Source organism: Propithecus coquereli, unplaced genomic scaffold (assembly GCF_000956105.1).
Source record: "Propithecus coquereli isolate 6110/MARCELLA unplaced genomic scaffold, Pcoq_1.0 Scaffold197, whole genome shotgun sequence".
In the NCBI taxonomy this organism is placed as follows: Eukaryota; Metazoa; Chordata; class Mammalia; order Primates; family Indriidae; genus Propithecus; species Propithecus coquereli.
This window is the reverse complement of record NW_012144633.1, coordinates 3,854,637-3,879,860: the sequence shown is the minus strand read 5'-3', so window position 1 is coordinate 3,879,860 and position 25,224 is coordinate 3,854,637. Positions and strand designations below refer to the sequence as shown.

At 44.5% G+C, this 25,224-nt stretch overlaps 2 protein-coding genes across 2 annotated transcripts; both read left to right on the top strand.

Annotated features, from left to right (window-relative positions):
• Positions 1-85: 85 nt before the first annotated feature.
• On the top strand, positions 86-5,216 carry ANKRD34A (ankyrin repeat domain 34A). Its single transcript, XM_012643444.1, has 4 exons — positions 86-483; positions 1,125-1,353; positions 1,690-2,222; positions 2,768-5,216. Exon 4 carries the CDS (start codon positions 2,884-2,886, stop codon positions 4,372-4,374), a length of 1,491 nt encoding a protein of 496 aa, XP_012498898.1. The 5' UTR covers positions 86-483; positions 1,125-1,353; positions 1,690-2,222; positions 2,768-2,883; the 3' UTR covers positions 4,375-5,216.
• Positions 5,217-6,639: 1,423 nt separating this feature from the next.
• LIX1L (Lix1 homolog (chicken) like) lies at positions 6,640-23,314 on the top strand. Its single transcript, XM_012643443.1, has 6 exons — positions 6,640-6,997; positions 14,934-15,097; positions 17,755-17,895; positions 21,974-22,069; positions 22,342-22,419; positions 22,761-23,314. The coding sequence occupies exons 1-6, from the start codon at positions 6,706-6,708 to the stop codon at positions 23,001-23,003; spliced, it is 1,014 nt and encodes a 337-aa protein (XP_012498897.1). The 5' UTR covers positions 6,640-6,705; the 3' UTR covers positions 23,004-23,314.
• Positions 23,315-25,224: the final 1,910 nt, after the last annotated feature.

The window sequence follows — 25,224 nt, the reverse complement described above, 5'->3', positions numbered from 1 at the left end:
TATTGGTGGGTTCTCCCGGCCAATCTAGGAAAAGCCGAGGAGAGAGGTCCCCGCCCCCTTGAAGCTTGGAACTAGAAGAGGGGGGAGCGAGTCAGCCTGAACCGTGGCTTGGGAAGCCGGGCGCAGAGAGATGTGGCTGCAGAATCACCAGGGGTCAGTTATTTCCGACCTCACCCCAGATGGAGGAGCTCCTGGCCAGCGAGAGTTCACAGAGAGAACCTGACGCTCAGATCTCTTCGAGGGACTCTGTTTAGGGAGCCCCCACAGAGAAGCCAAAGGAGGAGAGCTCCTACAGAGAAATGAACCCCTATCAAAGCTGCACTTTAGGGATGAGTCTTTTCGTGACTCTGGCTTCACAGCTTGGCCTCTCCTCTATTACTCCAATCTTCCTTTCAATCCTACATTGCCTCCCTCCAGCACCACCAATGGATATTTCTTTTCTAAAAATGTTTTTATGTAGGTTGCTGCCGTGTCTATGAGAAGGTGGGCAGAGGGTTTGGGGAAGGAAGGATTGAGGATCAGAGTTCCAAGGTTAGGGAGGCTGGGCAGGAGCCTAGTGTTTTCTGAATGTTCCACTGCCTTCCGGCTCTAAGCCCTTTGGTAAAGGAGGACAGGGTGAAAGGAATCGTCTTACTTTCACAGAAAATAGGAAAAGGGAAAGAGTTCAGAGTGAAGATAAAATCTAGAAGTTACTCAAGAAGACTATCTCAGATGTCAGAGAAAATGGCTTCTAGACTGGGAGGCTGTAGGTTCAGTGGCAAGTGCCCAGTCTTTGGAATGGGACAGAAACATAGCTGTGAAGCTCTGGAGAACTTGCCTAGCCTTATTAAGTCTCAGTTTCCTCACCTGTAAACAAGAAGATAATAGTTCCTACCATATAGCGTTGTTGTGAGGATTGGAGATGATGTATATAAAGCACTTGGCACATAGTTGGCATCCGAGAAATAGCTAGTAAAAATGGGTAGCTTCCCTGCAAGTATTCTCTTTCCCATTTCCCTGGGAACACTATTTTTAGTATCTTGTGTCTGGGGGCCTCTAGCTTCCGAATTATATTAGGACCCTAGATGAGCTTTCTAAGTCCTTAGGATTTTTTCTCCTCTCCCACTTCCCTTGGTGCCTTCCAGCTGGACACAAACTCATTCCTAAAATATGTAGATGGAAGCTGTGGTAACCATGGAGACAAGGCGGGTGGCAGGGAGAGGCAGAGACAGTGTGAGAGACCAACAGCAACAGATAGGAAGAGAGAAGACATAAGGAGCAATTCAGACAGAGACCTTCAAACAAGATGGAAAAATAATGAGTCTAAGCAAGACTGAGAGTAAAGAGAGGCAAAGAGAGAGCATGTGTTACAAGGTCTGCTCTTCTCCTTGCCCCTTTCCTATCTCTCTCCCGCCAAGAATATGGGATGGAGGCATCTGAAAATGTCCCTTACCGTATCTAAAAATTCCTCCGGATATACACCTTCCTCATACGTATCTAAGAGGTCTACATAAGGGAGCTGAGGTCCAAGTTTCTCTGTGATGCGTGTTCCCTTTTGGGAGCGGTAGGGTGGGGATGTACCTGTGTCTGACTCCAGGCTGGATCATGCTCTCCCTGACAAACTACAAGAAGGCAGCCAGATCTCCTGTCTCTGCACCGTATGGACGGCGGCTGTGGATCCATATCTCCTCTCTACATCCCTCTGCACAGTGTGCCATGTGCCGTGTGTGGCAGGTCAGGTCTGACGCACAGGAAGGCATAAAAAACATACCAAGTGCTGAAAATGGGGATCTGGTGAAGCTCAGCGAAGAATCCGGATGGTCCTTGTCTGAGTGGTAGAGGAGTCCCCTAAGGAACCCTTAGGTTTGTTGGGGCTGAGGGGAGGTCTGCTAAGAAAGGGAAGTCAGGATTGGAGCCTCTAGATTTTGGAAGGTTGATGTGTGCATGGGTGGGGGAGCGATTTGGTACCCGACGCCCCCACCCGCAGAAACTGGGCTATAAATAGCACAGCAGAGCTCCGCCCCCCCCCCCCCCAGCTTCTCTCCTTCGGAGCCGGCGCTGTGCCCGGGGCGCTCCGGGAGGAGGGACCAGGATCCGGCGCGGGGCGCAGATACTGACACCAAGGGAATCCGGGTGCCCCCCCCCCAAGCCATGTGGGCCCCCGGGAACCCGGTTCCGCCACCCAGGCTGCCCAGTGGCCACGGCCTCAATCCTGGCCGGGCGGAGATTCTGCGGATGTTCAGGTATCTATTTGGGCGCACAGCCTGGGAGGGGAAAGAGCAAGGAGTGATGGGGAACATAGCAGGGGCAAAAGAAACCCCCAATTCTCCCTCCACCCGTTTTAGGTCCCAAACGCAAGCTGCTTCCCTCCCCCCACTCAATTTTTGGGGCTGTGGCAACCTAAAAGAGGTTAGGAATGGGAATATGTGTGTGACTGTATGGGTGCATGTGTGTGGGTGGGTGGTGTTCAGCATCCTAGAGAGGGGGATTCCAAATGTGGATACGAAAAGGGGGGTGCTGGAAAGGTCTGATAAGCCGTGGGGTGAGGGTGGGGGTGCGGATATCCCTGCGCGTGCACGAACGCATTTGCACACGCTCGTCCTTCAGTGCGGGTGCACCCTTCCCACCTCCTCAGGCATGCGCTGGGGGGGGAAGGGGCGGCTCAAAGGCATGAGTTAGAGGAAGGACTGTGTGCCGTGGAGATCTTTCCCACCCCACGCCGGGTCCCTCCATCGGTGCCTCAGTTTCTCTGCTGAATCCATCAATAAGATCTTTCTCTTTCTTGCAGCGATCTGCTTTGCCACTGAGACCTCAGGCCTCTGCCAACCACCACCCCCACACCCCTAGCCATCCTCGGCAGGTCCCAGTCCCGGCTCCGTCGGTTCTCTCGCCCCAGCCGCAGCTATGCTGCACACCGAGGGCCACGCTCTTCTTCGGGCCGTGGGTCAGGGTAAGCTACGCTTGGCCCGTTTGCTTCTGGAGGGAGGCGCCTACGTGAATGAGGGTGATGCCCAGGGGGAGACTGCGCTAATGGCGGCCTGTCGGGCCCGTTATGATGACCCTCAGAACAAGGCGCGCATGGTACGCTACCTCCTGGAGCAAGGCGCCGACCCGAACATCGCAGACCGCCTAGGGCGCACTGCGCTCATGCACGCTTGCGCCGGGGGTGGGGGCGCCGCGGTGGCCTCGCTGCTCCTTGCCCACGGCGCAGACCCCTCCGTCCGAGATCACGCGGGCGCCTCAGCGCTTGTCCACGCCCTGGACCGCGGGGACCGCGAGACCCTTGCCACGCTGCTAGACGCCTGCAAGGCCAAGGGCACGGAGGTCATCATCATTACCACTGATACCTCTCCCTCGGGCACCAAGAAGACCCGGCAGTATCTCAATTCCCCACCATCCCCAGGGGTGGAGGACCCTGCTCCAGCTCCTCCTAGCCCGGGGGTCTGCACGTCGCCTTCGGAAATCCAGCTGCAGACTGCTGGAGGAGGAGGGCGGGGGTTGTTATCCCCTCGCACCCAGGAAGAAGAGGAGAAGCGGGACGTATTTGAATTCCCTCTTCCTAAGCCCCCCGATGACTCCTCCCCTTCTGAGCCGCTCCCCAAACCACCACGTCACCCCCCCAAACCCCTCAAAAGGCTCAACTCCGAGCCCTGGGGCCTAGTAGCCCCTCCTCAACCGGTGCCGCCCGCGGAAGGGAGGCCTGGGATGGAGCGCTTGACCACCGAATTCAACGGCCTGACCCTAACGGGTCGACCCCGTCTTTCCCGACGTCACAGCACTGAAGGCCCGGAGGACCCGCCCCCATGGGCGGAGAAAGTGACGAGCGGGGGTCCTCTCTCTCGTCGAAATACAGCGCCAGAGGCTCAGGAGTCTGGTCCCCCTTCAGGGCTAAGGCAGAAACTGAGCCGCATGGAGCCGGTGGAGCTCGACACCCCCGGACATCTTTGCCCCGATTCGCCAGAGTCCAGTCGCCTGTCCCTGGAGCGCCGCCGTTACAGCGCCTCCCCGTTAACCCTCCCTCCAGCCGGCTCGGCTCCCTCCCCGCGCCAGTCCCAGGAGAGTCTGCCTGGGGCCGTATCTCCGCTAAGCGGAAGGAGGCGGAGTCCCGGGCTGCTGGAGCGGAGGGGCTCCGGGACGTTGCTCCTGGACCACATATCGCAAACGCGGCCAGGTTTCCTGCCCCCGCTCAACGTCAGCCCCCACCCCCCTATCCCCGACATTCGCCCCCAACCCGGAGGTCGGGCGCCTTCGTTGCCTGCCCCTCCCTATGCCGGGGCACCAGGCTCTCCCAGGACCAAGCGCAAATTGGTGAGACGACACTCCATGCAAACCGAGCAGATCCGCCTGCTAGGGGGCTTCCAGAGTCTAGGCGGGCCAGGGGAGCCAGGGCGCTGAGAGAAGTGAGAGGAGCCAAGGAGGGTGGGGATCAGGACCTTGATGGGACAGGTGGGAGAACCAGCTCACACACATACCATGGACAGAGGGGTCTCTTGCATGTGCTCATGGGAACGGTGCACACACATATGGTTAAACATGTGTCCACAAGCACAGTACTCTTACTAGCAAAGAAGGATAAGTACTCTATTTACTGGGCATATAGACACATGCATTCATGCCCTGGTCATTTCACATGCATGTGGGATACTTGTGTACCCACAGGCACAGCACACTAATAAACACACATGGCCACTTGTGCTAGGGTCCCAAACTCACTTGCATTTGTTCAGAAGCAGTAGGGAACCCCCTACTATGGGTAGTCTCAAATATCTTTGCCCTCCTACTGAACCAATCCCTTGCTTTCCATGTATACCCTGCAACACAGCCTATCATGATTTTGCATACTCCACCCTCTTCATGAATATCCCACCCCATTCTGCAGGTCTTGCTTCTCTCTCCAGGTCTGGCTCCTTGTTCACACCCTACTTCCAGCCCCAAACACTTTTCAGGATATCTTCTTCACTCTTCTTGGGGTTCCTGCAGCAACCCCCAGCCGCAGTTCTGCTGCTGCCCTTCCTGCCTCAACTTCACTTCTCAATTAACTTCCTGCTTTTTATTCCCAGCCTGTTCCCCCAACCACTACCATAGGTTGTTTCATTTTCCTACGGGGTGGGTCATGGGCTCTAAGCTTCTCTTCTGTCTGTCTGAGCTTATGAACACCCCCACAAGGTAGAAGTGGGGAGTAACCCTAAATCACTCTTCTCTCCACTTGACATATCAAATAAATGTGTTCAGAAGTCTCTGTTTTGTCACTTCTGCCTGGAAGTGTGGGTGTGGGGAATGAGGAATGGGGAGGGAGGGTGATCCTAACTTATAGCTATGATGATCCAGGGGACACTTAGAGGTTCCAGCCACCTTCTTTTCAGGAGACAAATTGACCAACTGTGGTTGTAGAAGAAAGGGCAAGTGTCCTGTGTCCTGAAGGTTTTAAGGCATTTGGCAGGCTTTCATTTCCTCCAATTTCCCCTATGTCCATCCTTGAATTCTTAAAGATTCCTACAAAGAGTCCCTTCCTCCACCACCAGCAGATATATCCAGTACATTAACTGCCCTTTTTCTAGCTTCCTATTTCTTGGCCACCCACAGTTTTTACTCAGGGTCTAATTTTCATGTCACCAGCTGAGTTTCATCTATTTTCTTCTACTTCTGGCCTCTATTTCCCCATCTTTGATTTCTGATCACTGTAGGAGAGGTTGGGGTGGCAGTTAATATAACCTCACCTAAGTAAAAATTGCAAAATGGTCAATTGACAGAGTGTGTAGTGTGTGTGTGCATGTGTGCAAAGAAATCAGAAGAACCCAGCCTGACAGTTTCTATGAACAAGGTACCTTTCTTAATCTGCCCCCCACTATGAATTCTCAGCTGGTTTTCTGCATATACTCTCTTTCTCACTCTAAAGGGAGGTAAAGGGAGCCTTTCATTCTACTCTCTTACTTTCCCCCTTGCTTAGAATAGAAGAAATCATAACTTTGCCCAACAATGTGTCATAATGAAAAGATAAAAATATTGGGAATCAGAACACCTATGTCTGAGCGCCCCTTAGCCATCTCCTAGCTATTTAATTTTGGTCAATTTATCTAGCCTCCCTGAGCATCTGTTTCCTTATCCATAAAAATAATAAAATCTAGTTAGTGATTGTGATCATTAAATAAAACAATGTGCTAAAGTACATTGTATAGTATATGCTCATTAAATTACAGTATCTTTCTTGCTTTCATTCCACCACCAATTGCATGTGATACTGGACAAATCGCATCACTTCTCTGAGCCACACTTTCCTCATCTACATCTATAAAATGAAATGGACAGACAAACGATCTCTAAGAATCCTGTGTCTACAATTCTCTGCAGCCTTGCATCCAGGCCCATTTTTGTTCTTCAAGCCCCGCCCCCTGGTTCTAGCCAGCTTTCTAGTGCTCGCCGCCGGACTCCCAAAGACGCGCCCAAGCTACGCGTCTGCCTTACAGAAGATATCGCTTATTCTTTTTGCAATTGGTCCTCAGAACCTCCGCCCTCCTCAGTAACTTGCCTATGGCGGAGAGGGAGCCCTCCAGCTCCCGCCCCCTCATTGGTGATTGGCATGGGACCTGGCTCGTATCCGCCCTCAATTGACTGACAGCTCGGCCTCGGCACCGCCCTCAGTCCCCAGGCGCTCCTTGACTGGGGTGGCGGGGACCGTTAGCTGGCCAGGCTGGCAGGCTGCGGGCCGCTACTGCACTGGCAGCCGGGATGGAGACGATGCGAGCACAGCGGCTGCAGCCTGGAGTAGGCGCTAGCGGGAGGGGCACTCTTCGAGCGCTGCGGCCCGGAGTGACTGGGGCCACGGCTGCTGCCGCCACACCCCCAGCGGGCCCCCCGCCGGCCCCACCGCCCCCCGCACCGCCCCCGCCGCCGCTGCTCGCGTCAGGGGCCCCCGGGCTGCCCCTGCCCCCCGGAGCCGCCGGCAGCCCGGCTGTGCTGCGGGAGGCTGTGGAGGCCGTGGTAAGGAGCTTCGCCAAGCACACGCAGGGCTATGGCCGAGGTGAGTCTGCGGGTCTGGCCTCCTGCGGGACACTCTCTGTAAGGGAGCCTTGCTCCCACAGTCCTCCAGATCGCTTTTCCTGGCCCTAACATGCATTTCCTTTTGGGGAGTTTACTTCTGGGCTACACACACGCTCACGCACAGACGCACACACTCATACATACGTTTAAGCCTCCCACCTCCTCCCCTTTACTCAGTTATTAATATATTCTCCAGAGTCCCTCTTTTTCAGATACAATCGTCTTTTCTTCCCAACCTTTTCTCCTTCGGAAATAGAATTCTTCCTCTAGCTTAAGGCGTTAACATCTTTCTCCCTTTGAGAACCAGACCCCATTGTGTGGGATCCTGTCCTTCATCACAGATCCCATTTCTCATCCACACCCTCTCAGTCTTTCCTCTGTGGTCTCATCAATTCCTGGGCTCCCCTGTTAATTTACTCCATCTCCTTAACGTTGACTTTTTAATTCTTTACTTACTTAACTCTGAAATTTCAATGCAACTTAAGACTTGCTGGGTAGTTAGGTAGTGCCTTCACAAGTCACTCTTAATAATTGTGCCTTTCTTTAAATCTGGACCCATACCATTGAGCCCACACCAGCTTCCTGTGGCTTAGTACCTCACTTTGGTTGTCTTTTTTAGTATGGAGACTCAGAACTCCTGCCTCTCTGTCTGGCTTTGTTTTCCTGGCCCTTGTCCAGGAACTGAGGATAAATCCCAGGCCTTGGCTCTGTTAATGTTAAATTCTGTGGAAATGAGCCAGGTAGAAACCCTATTTTGCTTAGAAATCTTCATCTAAAGATGCCTAATTTCTGGGAAGGGGGATGTGAGGATTTTCTTCGTTGTTTTTATTTAACCAGTGTAGAATTTCCTGTCTGAGTTCAAGTTCCATATTTATAGTGTAAGTAGCAAGGAATATATAGTGAGGGGTGTGGGATACAGAATTTAAGTATGGAATTTCTGACATCACTTCTGTCTGCTTGGCCACGTCCTACTTGACCTGAAAGTAACACTATCTTTAATACAGAGAAAGGTTGCAGGGCTTTCTCTATAGACTTTTTTTTTTCTTTTTTGAGAAAGCGTAGTGAAAAGAGCACACACAGGCTTTGGAGATTTCTGTCTTTACCAGCTATGTCTTTGGGGAAGGGACTCAACCTCACTGAGCTTCAGTTTCTTCAGGGATCATGTGGATTAACGGAGATATTGCAACTGACACATAATGGGTACCTAAAAATTATCATTATCTCAGATTTGTTGGTTCATACTTCCTTAAGAATAACATGTCTCATTTTCTCCCACTCTTAAATCCTGATTGTGTAAACCAAAAAATTCTGATGAAAACAGATTTTCAGATCCATTTTGCTATATATACCTAATGATTCATTTACCGTCAGTTTCCCTTTGTTCTTCATACAATTTGAGCTCCTACCATAGGGCAAGGTACTCTGCTAGGTGCTGGAGATACAACTGAAAATGATTCTGAAATTCATTATGAGGAAGTTATTTTTCTAGTTTAATTCCTAGATTTAACAAGGCTAAATGATGGAACTGCCATCAGCTACTATCCTGCTGCTTCAGGTCTCTTGAAGCTGAGATCAAGGGAAGGTCTTTACCTCTGGGCATAGGAGTAGCCAGGAGTGGTCACCCTAAATATGAAGTCTTCCTCTAGGAAACTTATAGGCATTTATTAAAATTATAGAGGAATATACCCTTTTTCTTGTCTGTGTTACCTAGAGAGCCTCTGGTTTGGCTTCTAAACTGGGCATCCTGTAAAAACTTTCATTTCCTTACCAAGAATGAGGGAAAAAGAGGATTGTGTTGACAAAGAACAGTCAAGCTTCAGACTGTGGTGATTCTCTCTCCCACCTCCCCACCTCCCATCACAGTTTCTCTCATTATTCTTAAGTTTCTCATTTCCAGTCTGGGTGTCCAGCCAGTACTTTAGGAGAGTTTGGCAGATAGTTCAGCAAGCAGAATCTCTGCCCATTTGGCTCAGAAGTCCTTTACCACATGGAATCACTTATTCTGTTTCAATTCTTAGGCAAAACTGCCATTGGCATGTACCCACATACCCTTGTGACTGATGGCATGGTATTTGGGGGATGGCTGTATTCCCCTGAATACAATTTATTTTGGTCTCTGCCCAGACCATTCCCTCATCCAGCAATGCTTTACCACATTTTCTTCTTCCTGACTGCTTCAAATTGCCCTTTTCCAGTCATGGTGGATTTTTTTAAATTTTTTTTTTTGTTTTTTATTGATTTAAGCTGGGGTCTTGCTCTGTCTCCCAGGCTGGAGTACAGTAGTGTGATCATAGCTCAATGTAACCTCGAACTCCCAGGCTCAAGCAATCCTCTCACCTCAACCTCCCAAGCAGCTGGGACTACAGGTGTGTGCCACCATGCCTCGCCACTTAAAGTTTTTGTAGAGAGTAGAGATGGGGTCTTGCTGTGTTGCCCTGGCTGGTCTCAAATTCCTGGCTTCAAGTGATTTTCCTTCTTCGGCCTCCCAAAGTGTTGGGATTACAGGCATGAGCCAGGCCTTGGCACGCAGCCAAGTCACAGTCTTTAGATTTACCTTCCCTCATGTAGGATTTCAGCATTCATACAAAAAAATTCTTCCATTATTTCACCTGTTTGTCCTTTATCTCCCCCTCTCACCCACCCACCCAACATACACACATAGCTCAATATGCTGCAGGATTTTAATCAGTTTATAGTGCATAGGATTTGGAATCAGAGGACCTGGCCCTGTCAGTGTCTCTGTGATCTTAAAGAAATTGCTTAATCTCTCTGTCTCATCTGTTCCGTTCATTCATTTAACAAATATTTATTGATCACCAGATGCAGTGGTGAACAAGGCAGATATTTAGTCCCTATCTTGATGACGCTCACAGTCCACTTTACAGAGCATGTGTGAGGATTAATGGTACAGGAAGGCAGGATGGTACAATAGAAAAGAGGGTGGACTTTGGAGCCCAACAAACATTGTTTCTAAATCCTGGTTCTGCCACTTCTGGCCTATTCCTTAACTTCTTTACTTTTTGTAGAATGGGTATTATTATACCTATTCTGATAGTTTTAGGTAGATTAAATGAGATAATCAATATAAAGCATGCAGAATATAATAGTACTCAGATTGGTTGCTATTATTATGCATTTGGAAATGCATTTGGAAAACTGTGCAAATGATAGCTATTATTAGCTTAACCATTGCCTTTGCCTATTTTTTTTTTCTACAAAGCATATAGTCCCCTTCTCATGTTTGACATCTGGCAATCCCTAAACTGGCATGATTGAGCAAGTTACTTTCCTTGCTCTGTAACTGCTACATTTCTCTCTTCAAATGGTGTTGTTTTGGAATTATTGCTATCCCTTTATGTTATAATATGACTACATGATTGGAAATTTTGCCCAGCTACTCCACTAAGTTGAACAAATGAATCTTGAGTAATAGTTTTTGTTTAGTTGTTCCTTTTCCTCAGAATCACAGAGAGCTTCTTTTCCTATAAGTGACTGGAGTTAAATTGATTGGTCTGAATATTTCTAATTTTTAGAAATGTTGGATTAGTCCCTGTATTAGTTTCCTGTGACTGCTGTAACAAATTATCACAAATTTGGTAGCTTAAAACAACAGACATTTATTCTCTCACAGTTCTGGAGGCCGTAAATCCAAAATCAGTATTACTGGGCCAAAATCAAGGTGTTGGCAGGGCTGTGCTCCCTCCAGAAGCTCTAGTGGAGAATCCACTCCTTGCCTCTTCCAGCTTCTGGGGGCCATCGACATTCCTTGATTTGTGACTGTATCATTCCAATCTCTGCCTCTACGCCTTCTCCTCTTCTGTGTTTTTTCAAATCTGCCTTCCTCTTATAAGGACACTTGTGATTGCCTTTAGGGCCCACCCAGATAGGATAATCTCCCTATCTCAAATTCTTTAAACACATCTGCAAAGTCTTTGCCACATAAGGTAACATTCACAGGTTCCAAGGATTAAGACATGGACATCTTAGCAGGGGCCATTATTCAGTCTACCAGAGTCCCTTCCCAAAGTCACTATTATTAATACTTCCCAGTCCCTCCCTTTCACAGAGACTGTGTACTGTGGACTATTCAGGGGGTACCTTCTAAAAACTGAAATGGTAAATACCAGATGAAATATTGTTAACCAGCTTCCCCATCTTCCATAATAATGTGAATTAAGCTGGGCCAGCTATTCTCACCATCCTGTATGATTAGGGAGAGCCTTTTTACTCACCTCTCAATTTGATTATCTATTTATTATCTCTTTATCCCTGTTCCCCCACCATATATTATATCTATTCTTTTTCCATGTATTTATTTTTATAATATAAAATCTTTACTGTAGTTTCATGTGTTGTTTTAATGTTTTTATTCTGGTAGATAAATGATCTGTTCCTCTCATTGCTCTTAGATATCCATCTAATATTTTATCTCTTAAAGGCAAAAACCAAATCATTCTCTTTTTTGTTGTTGTTCAACATCAGAGTTTAAGCACTTAAATATTCCTCACTATCTTGGTCTTGCAGAAAGTAATTGCGGCTGTCAAACATGTACATCTCATCATTCCTGCCCTTGTACTTTGCTGTTCTTTAGCCATCCTTATGTAAACCATTGTATCCATGGTTCCTCAATGAAAATCTGACCAAAACTATGGGCACCCCTCACATACACATGCACAAATACTTATATGCATACACACATATAATTTTACTTAACAGTTTTAGGGGGCTTGTGAGCCCCTGTGAAGCCCAACCATAGACTGGACCTTTAACCCTGGGTTAAGATTCCCAAATTGGAAAGAACACTGGCATCAGGATATCTAGATTCATGCCCCAGCTACGCAACAGCTATGTGACCTTGAGCCAGTCATCTGCCCTACCTTAGCCTAAGTCGGACTAGATAATCTCTAAAGTTTCTTCCAGCTTTAAAAATGAATGAGTCTATGAGCACTTTCAAATGCTGATCACAATTAATTGCTTTTTCTTGACCATTTTGTCCAATCTCTCATTTTATACTCACATTTCTGAAATAAGACTCCCCATTTCCTTTGGCTTTGAGTAATCATTAAAAATTGGTCCTCTACTCTGTGCCAAGAGGGATTTAACTGAATATAGACTGGACATATGCCTTTTAATAAGACCTTCCTAATTACGATGGTCTCCTCCCCTTCCTCTTTATTCCAATATTCTCTCTGTTGTTTGCATGTCAGGAGAGCTGTCACCCAGTGCATTGTGCTAAATTGTCTCAAAGAGAGAACTGGGGCTGAAAAGATCTCAATGGAAAGAACAAAGATGGCTAAGCTTTCTGGGTAGCAGTGACCTTTGAAGACCCCTTGCCAAAACCAAGGGTGGGAAAGAGAGTTTCCTTTTCATGCTGTCTTTTAATAGAAGAATGAACAATTCTAAAAAGTCAAAGATAGGGTATTAGAAAAGAGCTTATGCTGCTTTTCACCTCTGGTTGGTGCACGGGTTGTTTCCGTTTCCGTTGCTGAGCAGGTGAGATGACTTATTATTGGGTACTAGATTTTAAACACCTTATTGACAGGGACAGTGTGTTTTTCTTTGCATCCCTAAAGCCTAGAATAGAGCTACACAATTATTAAATGCTCAAATATTTGCTTAATGCGTGTATGGCAGCCATGAAAATGTGCTGTTCAGATCTCCTGCTACAGGAAGCATAACTAACAGCTTCAGCTGCTGCCCGCTCTGGGTCCATCACCACATTTGCACCAAGGCCACACTTCCTGTAGGCTGCTCCCACCCAATGACTGAGCATACACAGGCACATCTTGGTGAGATGTGGGATTCCTTTGGCATGAGGACTTCCCACTGAGTTCGCCAAACCTTTCATGAAACTGCACTGCAGTCTCAGATCCTCATATCCAAACCTCCTTCCCTCCCTCTTTTCCATAGGTGTCAGACCTTCACTGTGATCTGAGGGCTCTCCCTGCCTTCTCCTACTTCTTCCCCAATAAATCTCTTGCATGTCTATCCCATCTTGGCTTCTTCTTGAAAGACCTGAACTAATATGAAAGAATTAATGAGTCCTTGTTGTAATTAAGAGTAGGAGACTCCATGTTGCAAGATATTGGAAAGCACATGTGATAACTTATTATGAGGCTTTAGTTAAAAGTTGGAACCCTAGAGTCAAAGTGATCCTTTCCAAAGGTAAACTGCTCTCATCCCTCCTTCTGTTTAAAATCCTTCAATTGCTCCCTATTGCTCTAGGATAAAGCCAATACTCTCACATGGCCTAAAAGGCCCTACTTGGTCTGGTACCTGCCTCCTCTGGCAACTTCATCTTGCATCACACTTCCCTTCATTCCCTCTTTTGGACCCACAATGGCCTTCTTTTAGTCCCTTTAGTCACCATGTTTCTTGCTGTCAGAGAGCCTTTGTACATGCTGTTTCTTATGTTCAGAATACCATTCTCTCATCTCTTGCCTAGTGAATTTTTTACTCATACCTGAGCATAGTTATCACCTCCTCAGGGTAGCTTTCTTTCACCTTTTAACTAGATCAGATACTCCTACAGCATGTCCCACCATCTACTACTCCTTTATAGGACATATCACAGTTACAGTTTTACATTTGTTTGAAATTATTTGATTAATATCTCTCTCTCCCTTTACCCTGTAGGCTACATAAGGAAAAGGTAGGGAATGGGAAAAAGGGTTCTAGGATACATTGTCAGGTCTGGAGTTTGATTTTATCCTATTTACAACTCGTAAGTTAGCCAGTTATTGTTTCATGGATGCTGGCTGAAGTCAAGAGACTTCTGGGTCAGAGACAAAGTATGTTATTACTCATAGCATAGCAAGTAGCATGAGCATCACATTTGTATCAGTCCTCTTTGCCTCCTCCCAAGTCTGATGTGGAGGGCTCAGGTAGATGCTTGCATAGGCCACGGATTGTATCACAAGAGAGGAAAACTGAGCTTGGGGGACCTGCCATTTTATAACAAGCCGTAAGCAAGCTTGTTCTGTGTCCCAGTGGGACACATTACCTCATCCCTTAAGGTTTCTTGCTGCAAACACAGTCCTGAGAAATGTGGACTAAGTAAAGAGCAGTCAGGGCTTTGCAATCTTAACATACCCAGCAAGATGTGAAGGAGCATGAGAGACCCATGGAGAAGTGTTTCCCACCATACAGTTCCTCCAAAAATCATTTATACCAAGGTAAAGCCTCAGAAGAGAAGTGTTCTCTCTCTCTCTTTCTTCTATCTCACATCGTGTACACATAATATTCCTGGATGGATAAGAAATCTGGCCATGGATTTGCTCACTATTTGCTCATATTTCCTTGAGAGGCAGTAGTGCATAGAAGAATATTGATTGTGGAACTGAGACTGCCTGAGTTTAGATTCTTGATCTTGAATTCTACTTGCTAGCTGTTATAACCTTGGGCAAATTATTTAACTTTTCTATACTTCATTTCCCTCATCTGTAAAACAGGGATAATAAAGGTCCTCATAAGGCTGTTGTGATTAAATGAGTAAAACACTTATTAAGGAAATGCCTGACATACAGTAAGTGTTGAATAAATGTTAGCACTTATCATGCTGGTCATCATCATCCTGGGCCAGCTGACCAATTGTGGAATGATCTACTTGTATTTCATCAGGCAGTGATAATGTTCTGCTGACCTTGGAAATTCTACTCCCAATATTTAAGTTATTCTAGGACTAAATCAAAATGTGAACTAGAGGTAAGGGATGAAAGCAGGCATACTCTGTTCTTCCTATGTAAATTAATTTAATCACAGTCTAGGTTTATTAATTTAAATGCTTTTAAATGGTGATAGGTAGGGAGCTAAGGGGCAGACTCTTAATGTAGGTATAGATTGCAGGTACTGTACTGAAGTACAGCACTACTTGGAGGCGTTCTCATTGCTGAACTTAACTACTTCTCTTTTTGTAGTGAATGTTGTGGAGGCACTTCAGGAATTCTGGCAGATGAAGCAGTCCCGTGGGGCTGACTTGAAGAATGGGGCTTTAGTGGTTTATGAGATGGTTCCCTCCAACAGTCCTCCCTATGTCTGCTATGTCACCCTGCCTGGGGGAAGTTGCTTTGGAAGCTTCCAGGTAAGAGTTGTGAGATGGCAGTAGCAACGATAAATGCTCAGGTGCTAGTAAGGGCTTTTTCCACCACTCTGGCCATTAAATGTGCGTCTGAAATCACACATTTGAGGACCTAAACCAATTCTGAGTAAATAATTCTGGCAAGCATTTAAGGCTCATTTGATCACAAAAGAACCTCAGTAGCAAGCTTTTCTTTCAAAAACTCAAACCCATTTTGAATTTGAATATGCCCTTGTTCACTTTATCAGACTACGAGCACCCAACCCATGTTATGATCTGGCTTGCATTTTTGCATTCCAACCTTCCTACCATCTCTTCTTGAGGATACAGAACAATATTCTTTGCCCTTAGTACTTTTTCTTTTGCTTTTGCTTTGTTTTTTTTTTGAGACAGAGTCTTGCTCTGTTGCCTGGGCTAGAGTGCCGTGGCATCAGCCTAGTTCACAGCAACCTCAAACTCCTAGGCTCAAAGGATCCTCCTGCCTCAGCCTGCTGGAGCCACCATGCCTGGCTAATTTTTTCTATTTTAAGTAGAAATGGGATCTCACTCTGGCTCAGGCTGGTCTCGAACTCCTGACCTCAGGTGATCCTCCCGCCTCCCAGAGTGCTAGGATTACAGGCATGAGCCACCACGCCTGGCCCTTAGTGCTTTTTCATAGACAAGTACTAAAGAAAGCAAGGTTTGAATTCTCTAAGAGATCAAGGGGAGGGACTATGTATAGTGGAAACAGTATTCATCTAAGAGTTAGGGGATCCAAATTCTCATTCCCCTGACTGCCAGTGGGACTAGTAAGGTAACTTTTTTGGGCCTGTTTCCCCACCTATAACATGAAGGCGGATAGGTTAGATTAGTTCTAAAGTCTTTTCTACTACTAACATTCTACAGTTGTAAGAAAGACCTATGGTGATGAAAAGAATGGTGCCATTATGGGGTAGTAAGAAATTATTATGGACTAGGGTGAATATTATCAACAAAGATAGATTTTTTACATTGCAGACAGGAAGGCAGCTTCTGAAATGTCAACTTAAGAGTCTGAATAGGAATTCACCGAAAATAGTAAAACACCTTTGTTCTGTTTTCCATACGGTTTGTGTCACCCTTAGACAACATTAGAGCCCCTGATATGTGTTTCCACAGGAACTTGAATTTCCCCTATCATATCACTTACTACAATGTATCATAATTGTTTGTCTCTCCTAGTGGAGTATGCTCCATGGAGGCAGAGATTGTATCTGTCTCCTTTTTTGTTCCATATTAAGTCCTTACCACCCAACTCAGTGCCCAGCACATAGTAGGCAATTAATATATCTGTTGCATGAATGCCACTGAAGTCCTAAGGAACCTTCATTTCAAATCAGGTGACTAAATTTTTTCCCTCAGATCTTCAGCCATTTCAGAGAAATAAATATATGCCCAGGATGACTAATGTTTATGCTTTCTTTTCTTAGAGAATAAGATCTTTCCTTCTTTCTACTTTGTCACATTGTTAAATAATGATTTAAAATTTTTATGATGATGCTCATAACTGAAACATAGTAATTTGATTTCTGTTATTTTCTGAAAGAGTAGAATTATCTCTGTTGGTCTCTTTTAGCTTATACCTTTTATATCCACTTTGGCAGGTAAAATTTCTCCTGGTGGTTTTCTTCAGAGATGACTTTTTCAGAAACAGCACTATAGAGCAGAGTGGGCAGTAGGCTAGTAATAGAGAAGTAGAGACAGTGAAATTGAAGAAGCAAGAAAGCTTATGGCTAATATACCAAGCTCCATATGCTGCCTCAGAGAGAACTGTCAGCTAAAGAAAATTAGGAATTAATGATAATAATGATGGTTAAGTAGTGAACATAACCTGGTCTACTTTTGAAAACTATAACATCACTTTCTTCCTTTCCCCTTAATCTTTTTTTAGCCAGTCAAATTCAGCAGTGGGGGTCTTTCCCCTAATCTTAATCATAAATGACAAAGGGCACAGAGGCCTTAGAGGGAGCAGTAAAGATGAATTATAAAGGAATACCATGGTGGCTAGGAATCTGAAGTTGAATGATTTATGACTTCTGAAAATCAGACTTGTTCTATGATACCTTGTTCAGGGATAGCTCCTTTGGCTCACTACATTGTTGCGGAAAATGCCTGCCTACAGCTAAAAGTGAAGGAATCCCAGATGGGTGCTTCTGATAGAGACCAGAGGCCTGCTCTGCAGAAGCAGCCTAGACCCAGCTTTGTTCTAATCTTGGATTATCTAGAGAAATCAAAAAATCTTGCCTGTCCGCAGAATAAGGGAACAAGATACAGATTTCTATTAATAATAAATTGGCCAGAATCTAGCTTTTGAGTAATTAATTCTGTCGACAGTTTAAACAGGGGTATTTTTCCTGTCCAGTGATTATATGCTGACATCAGCAGTCTTCCTCATTCTGCATTCAATTTGGTACGAGCTATAGCCGTCTCCAGTTCCTTAATGACTTCAGGATGTTGAATCAAAATTATGTTTCCAAACAGCCCAACCATTTTACAATAAAAACTTTGGGGAGTGTGTTGAACACAACTGATTTATCCAGAGTTTCCAAGTGTCTTCTATCTCAAATGTTTCCCTCCCACTGTTCCTTTCTCTTTCTCAGATGCACATATACAAATACTCTCATTCTTTCTCCCCTGCCTAGTTTTGCCCCACAAAAGCTGAGGCCCGGAGAAGTGCTGCAAAGATTGCGCTAATGAACTCTGTGTTTAATGAACATCCTTCCCGAAGAATCACTGATGAGTTCATTGAGAAGAGTGTCTCTGAGGCCCTGGCATCGTTCAATGTAAGTTGCATGGAGTTGGAAGGAAGGAGAGTGGAGGATGGCTGAACTGGCCAGTTGGGAAGTCTTATAAATTACTGGGAAACAGAGCATGAATTCTTGTTTTCTTTCCTGTCTACCTCTCTGTTCTTTCTGTTTATTCTCTGTTGTGTCACGTGTTCCATGTCTCAATCGCTAATTCTATATCTGTGTTTTTTGTTGTTTTGTCTTCTTTCATTGTGTCTCTTTGGTATCTAGAAATCTTTAATTCAGGATTTATGGAATTTTAAGGCCAGGCGCAGTGGCTCACACCTGTAATCCTAGCACTCTGGGAAGCTGAGGCGGGAGGATCCCTCAAGGTCAGGAGTTCAAGACCAGCCTGAGCAAGAGTGAGACCCCCGTCTCTACTAAAAATAGAAAGAAATTAGCTGGACAACTAAAATATATAGAAAAAATTAGCCAGGCATGGTGGCACATACCTGTAGTCCCAGCTACTCGGGAGGCTGAGGCAGAAGGATTGCTTGAACCCAGGAGTTTGAGGTTGCTGTGAGCTAGCCTGATGCCACAGCACTCTAGCCCAGGCAACAGAGAAAGACTTTGTCTCACACACACACACAAAAAAAAAGATTTATGGAATTTTAGTATCCCAAAATGAAAAGTGAGTTTGAATTTTGCTTTTCCCAATTTTGGTTTAAGACCTTAGTCTCTTACTGTTTTTTTTTCTTTTTTTTTAAATAAGACTAGGATTTTTTTGTTTTGTTTTTCTTTGTTTTGTTTTTCGAGACAGGGTATTGCTCTGCTGCCCAGGCTGGAGTGCAGTTGCCCAATCATACCTCACTGTAGCCTCAAACTCCTGGCCTTAAGTAATCCTCCTGCCTCAGCCTCCTAAATCGATGGGATTATAGGCATAACCCACTGTGCCCATAAAACTGTTTTTATTTTCGCTTTTCTCCTGCCTCCATTACTTCATCTTATCAATAGAGAGCTCCTTTATAATACAGTGTCTTGTCTTTTTCCCTTTTTAGAAATGAGGAGGATAATTTATTTGCTCTCTTTAAAAAGAACAACTATTCTTTCAAATAATGATGATAATAATAACCTTAGCTAATCCTTATGCCAGGGACTACTCTAGGGGATTTATATGTATTTTATCTCCTTTAAACAACATAACAATCCTGAGGTGTGAGTACTATTATTACCCCTATTTTAGAGATGAGGACAATAAAACAAAGAAGTGAAGTTTTGCCTAAAGTGATATAGCTAGTAAGTGGTAGTGCCACCCAAGATTAGATAGAAACCCAAGCAGACTTTTTTTTGTTTTTTTGAGACAGGGTCTCGTTCTGTCAACCAGGCTGGCGTGCAGTGTTGTGATCATGCTTCTGCAGCTTCAAATTCCTGGGCTCAAGCGATCCTCCTGCCTCAGCCTCCCTAGTAGCTGGGACTACAGACACACACCACCAAGCCTGGCTAATTTTTCTTATTTTTTTCTAGAGATAGGGTCTTGCCCAGTTGGTCTCTGAATTCCTGTCCTCAAGCAGATCCTCCCACCTTGGCTTCCCAAAGTGCTGGGATTACACACATAAGCCACCATGCTGGGCCTTTAAGCACTTAGTTTAGAGTTACAGTTCAGAAATTAAAACTGCCTTCTTCCTTCCTCCCTGCAGATTCATTGATAGGGTGATAAAGTGACCAGTTTTCTGTTTCTATTCTATTTGCATTTAGTTAAGTTGTAATTACATATACTAAATTTTTTTTTTTTTTTTTGAGACAAGAGTCTCACTCTGTTGCCCTGGCTAGAGTGCCATGGCATCAGCCTAGCTCACAGCAATGTCAAACTCCTGGGCTCAAGCGATCCTCCAGCTTCAGCCTCCTGAGCAGCTGGGACTACAGGCACGCGCCACTGTGCCTGGCTAATTTTTTCTATTTTCAGTTGTTTGGCTAATTTCTTTCATTTATAGTAGAGATAGGGTCTTGCTCTTGCTCAGGCTGGTCTCAAACTCCTGAGCTCAAGCAATCCTCCCACCTGGGCCTCCCAGAGCGCTAGGATTACAGGCGTGAGCCACCGCACCCGGCCTACATATACTAAATTGTTTCAGTTATCTGCTTTGTGGATTGAATTAAATTATCTCTAATTCCTTTCCAATTATATTCTAATGATCCTTTCACTAATCAATTATTCTGTGATAAAATGTTTATTGAATAAATGGAGTTGGTTTAACCATGTTAGGTGTGGAAGTGTGATATGAGGCAGAACTTTCCAACTGGTAGGTCATGTCACTCTGGGAGTCCAAACAGGTTGAAGGTGTGCCATCATATTGATTACCCTCAGCTCCCAGGCGACTGGGCAAGGCCTGGGACAGATGAACTCCTCTGCCCAGAATCATTCGGGCTGCTAGCATCCTCCTCTGTATATCCCAGTTGGCTGTACAGATATGATCATTATTTTATATGTGCCATGTCATGGAAAAGTTTGAGAGGCACTGAATAAGGTATCATATTGAATAGTCATAAGTAAAAATGAAATGGTTCCTTGCCTCAGAGCCCTAATGCCTAATTTTGAAGATTATCTTTTCCTTCCAGGTTTTCACTTCTAAATCCAAATTTTGTATTTTTTTCCTCCTCCCTCCTTCTCTAGATCCAAATTTTGTAATCCTTGCTTCACCACAAAGATCAAATGTGTGTTAATCAACATGGGCTGATCTTGAGTAGTTATGACCTCCAGTTGATTCTAGCACAGTAAAAACAAATAATAATAATTAACTAGCACTTGTGGCTTTACTTACTAAGTGGTTGACACTATTTTAGGTGCGATACATATACAGGAAAACCCTACAATAAACTGAATTTGGATATAACCCAATTGGCTCCTGACTTCTTCCTAGTCCCCTTTCTCAAAGAATGCCAAATAAAGTTCTAATCTTGGGATGTGTGGGTGTGTGGAACCAGCTAGAAAGAGCAGGCAACTTCTTAGGAAGCAGGAGGACAAAGTTGGATCCCTGTGTTCCCAGTAGTTTCCTGGTCCTCATTTCCTAGTTGACAAAAAGGTCACCAATAAACCAGGAGATGCCCTATTTTGGGAGTCCCATTCAGCCCCAAGATCTGGAATTATCCCCAATAGTTAAACCAGAGAGAAAAACCACCAGCAAATCTACACCAAACCATAGCTGATAACAGAATGGATTTGGATTGTATAACTGGACACCAGGACCAGCACAATAATGTACCTACATTTTATATGATTGGAGTTCCAGACCACATTTATCCTTTTTTAAATTTTTGTTTTTAATTTAGAAAATGTATTTAATTCTCAAAACAATCCTATCAGGTAGGTCTATGATTATTCCCATTTTACAGATGAGGAAACTGAGGAAGAGAGAGGTTAAATGACTTCCCCAAAGCCACACTACTAGTGCGAGCTCCAGTCCATTCTCTTAACTTCTATGCTGTATTGATCTTTGCAAACACTAGGCTTGAAGGCAGAACAAAGTGTTTTAGTTCCACCCTTGCAGGGTTATATAACCAATAGAAGACACATTAGGCAAATGCCCAGGAAGCCAAAGTTTCCCACGCTCATGGCTCCAATAGTTTCCCTTTCAAATGCATTGCCCAGCTATCCTCTAGGCTAATCCACTATGGTAGCCAAACTCATTTTTATTTTGGTTAAATCACGGCACTTCTCTATGCCTCAGTGTTCCCACTTTGTGAAATAGGATAAATCAGATTTACCTTTTTCTACCACCTATAGGTCTGTGCTGACCATAGAATAGCCACTAGCTTCATATAGCTATTGAGCACTTGAAATGTGTCTAGTATGAACTGAGATGTGCTTTAAGTATAAAATAGATAACAGATTTTAAAAACTTAGTGCAAGAAAAAGAATGTAAAATATTTCATTAATAATGTTTATACTGATTATAGTTCAAAAATATTTTGAATATATTGGGTTAATGTGGGTTACTTTATAATTGGGTTACTTTAATGTGGCATCTAGAGAGTTTAAAATTAAATATGTGGCCTGTATTATATTTCTATTGAACAGTGCTGCCTGAGATGATAATCCTGATTGAAAGTCAATTTGTCTTTTCCTTTCCTTTGTTACCAGGGCAACAGGGAGGAAGCTGACAACCCAAATACAGGGATTGGTGCCTTCCGATTCATGTTGGAATCCAACAAGGGCAAGTCAATGTTGGAGTTCCAGGTACTGTTCTTCTGGCTCTAATAACATGGGTCAGCTGCAACTACATATATAATACCTCCTACTAATCCCTGATTCATTGATTCTGGAAAGGAAGGGAAAGAAGGTTGTTAGAATATTTTTCAAAATATAAATACCTTCCTTCCCCCAAGGGCGTATCAGAGTGATGAGAAATGCTTCCACAAATTCATTTTGTAAAAGATTTCCTGTGTAATTCTGATGCAACTTCTCAACATAAAATCACTGTCCTGTTACTTCATATCTTCTTCCCCTAGGAGCTAATGACAGTTTTTCAACTGCTGCACTGGAATGGCAGCCTTAAGGCCATGAGGGAAAGACAGTGCTCTCGTCAGGTAAGAGATCTTATGAGTTGGCGGGTAGGGAGGAGTCCGGCAGAAAACTATTTTGAGGTGGCTGCTGTGTTAGAAATAAACAGGCCTATGGTTACCAGGTTGTGAAAATGGAAAGTATCCTCTCCACTCCTATAATCTTTCCCATTTCATTCTTAACTGTGATTCTTTTGCCTGTCTTACTTTCCATACCAGAAAGTTTCCTTAAGAATCTCCTTGAAAGACTTATGTGCTGACCTCAGTTAGGTCTCCAAGGCTAAGAGTTCTTAGTCCCAGATGGGTCAATGTGGTATGATATGAACCATTACCCTCTCAGTGATCTTCACGTTCCCCTCCCCCACTAGGAAGTGTTGGCTCATTATTCACACCGGGCCCTGGATGATGATATTCGCCACCAAATGGCCTTGGACTGGGTGAGCAGGGAGCAGACTGTACCGGGGGCACTGTCTAGAGAGCTGGCCTCCACCGAGCGAGAGCTGGATGAAGCCCGATTGGCAGGCAAGGAGCTGCGCTTCCACAAGGAGAAGAAAGATATTCTCATGCTGGCTGCTGGGCAGTTGGGCAATATGCATTCTTCCAACTGCTAGGCATCCACCCACATACTCCCCATCCTCACCAGGCCTTTTTGTATGTCTCCTTTCTAAGACGTAGGATGATTTCTGTACATATTTTCTCAATTTTATACTTTAAAATATAGATATATATGTGTAAATTCTATACCTGGATTCCTATTTGCTAAGAGATCCCTTTTCTTACTTCCAGTTTTTGGATGTAATTTCATTTGAAACATCTTCACTCTACTTTACAAGAAAGAGCAAGCTGTTTTTGGAGCTCTGCTAGCTCTTAAACTTCCCGGCTAACTCTGTGTAGTCATTTCAGTAGCACAATATGATTGACTAAGTGTTCCTGTCTCCTTCTTTTAAAATAACAGGTAGAGGCCGGGTGTGGTGGCTCACGCCTGTAATCCTAGCACTCTGGGAGGCTGAGGCAGGTGGATCATTTGAGCTCAGGAGTTCCAGACTAGCCTGAGCAAGAGCGAGACCCTGTCTCTACTAAAATAGAAAGAAATTAGCTGGACAATTAAAAATATATAGAAAAAAAATTAGCCGGGCATGGTGGTACATGCCTATAGTCCCAGCTACTCGCGAGGCTGAGGCAGAAGGATCGCTTGAGCCCAGGAGTTTGAGGTTGCTGTGAGCTAGGCTGATGCCATGGCACTCTGGCCCGGGCAACAGAGTGAGACTCTGTCTCAAAAATAAATAAATAAATAAATAAATAAATAGAATAACAGGTAGAGTGAATAAGGACTATGTGCCCCACCTTCACTTTATTCCTGCTTTCTCTCGGATTCAAACAGGGTATGAGTATGAAGCCTTTGGCTTTAGTTTATCTTGAGCCAAACCTGCTTGGTATCCCTTCCCTCCCTATCACTACATTACTCCTCTGCTTCCAAATGCCACTTTGTTTTGAGGCTTCCCTATCTTATTATTGCAAAGGAAGCAGAGATCTGGTTTCTTATTTCCCCCCTCCCCCTTCACCTGGTTTCTTATTTTTAAATCACTCCTAAGAAACTGCCCAGGAATTCATGGGAGTTTACTATCTAAGTTGCTTCTGGGGCGTATCTGTACCATACCAGTAGTCCAGGTTTCCAGATGCACTCTACAGTAAGAAGGGGGTCAGGGTTGAAGCTGATTATCTTTCAATATTCCCTTTTCATTTATCCCCTGCTCTCCCAACTTAGTTAAACCCTGTATTTAGACCTTCCTGCCTACATAGACTAATAGAAGGTAAAACATTTTTCCCTCCTTTCCATCTTCCATCATTTTGCTTTTGGAAGTGTTAATGGTCCTACTTGGTGAGTGAGGGCCATGTTCCTCTCACTCCCACTAAGCTGCTGCTGTTTACTACCTTAAATGTACATACCTTAGAATCTCATTTCTTTCTTTTCTTTCCTCTTCCTCCAAATTGATTAGAGCATGAGTTGATCAGGAAAATTAGATGAGACTTTAGTATTATTACAGCACTTCCTAACCGGAACCTTGGGAGACTGCAGGAGAGGAAAGAGAATGAATGATTAGCTATTTGTGTTTCTAATACCATTCTCCTCCCCAACCTCTCTCCTCAGTGAGGTAAGAGAGAAATAACCTGTAGTACAGCTAAAGCATTCTCCTTTTGGAGAATTTTTTGGTAGTTTCTCTAAGATATATTTTCCTCTTGTTTCTGTGATCTCTTTATTATTGCTCAGTACACTTTCTAAACTGAGCTTGAGACGTTTAATGCTCTTGCAGTTGGACTTTCCATTTAACAAATATACAGACTTTACTTTTAGAATAGATTAGGAAACAGGTCACAATTTGCTCTTTTGGATTAGATAGGGACAAAATGAAAGGCAGATTTCTTGCTTTTGAAATCATCTTGGTGACCAGTACATATGGATCAGAGGTAAGGAGTCCAGCTACAATTATATTAGTGCTTGAGAGGGGCTTCCTTGAATTCTCCAAGCCTCATCTTTGTATTCCATGAAGCACATGTAGGTTTGGAGTACAGGATCTTACATTAAATAATAGATGCATCTATCTGTTTTTATTGGTATTTATAACTCAGAAATCATAAACACTCCTGTTTTCCTATGCTACTTTCTCTGGGAAGAAGTGCTAAGGGGTATGAGTTGTGGGAAGAATTGTCCTTGCACCTCCTTATTATTTTTTTCACATACCACTCAGTAGAATCCCAAGGAACTTGAGAAAAATTGTGCCCTGAACTGTCCACTTTTGGTGTCAAAGATTTTACTTATCTTTTTGTATTTTA

What these genes read in the sequence shown, in the direction of transcription:
- ANKRD34A (XM_012643444.1), top strand. Translation starts at nt 2,884, where the DNA reads ATGCTGCACACCGAGGGCCACGCTCTTCTTCGGGCCGTGGGTCAGGGT.
- LIX1L (XM_012643443.1), top strand. Translation starts at nt 6,706, where the DNA reads ATGGAGACGATGCGAGCACAGCGGCTGCAGCCTGGAGTAGGCGCTAGC. An exon ending in CACGCAGGGCTATGGCCGAG is followed by an intron (nt 6,998 to 14,933) that starts GTGAGTCTGCGG and finishes CTCTTTTTGTAG; the next exon opens with TGAATGTTGTGGAGGCACTT. An exon ending in GTTGCTTTGGAAGCTTCCAG is followed by an intron (nt 15,098 to 17,754) that starts GTAAGAGTTGTG and finishes TCCCCTGCCTAG; the next exon opens with TTTTGCCCCACAAAAGCTGA.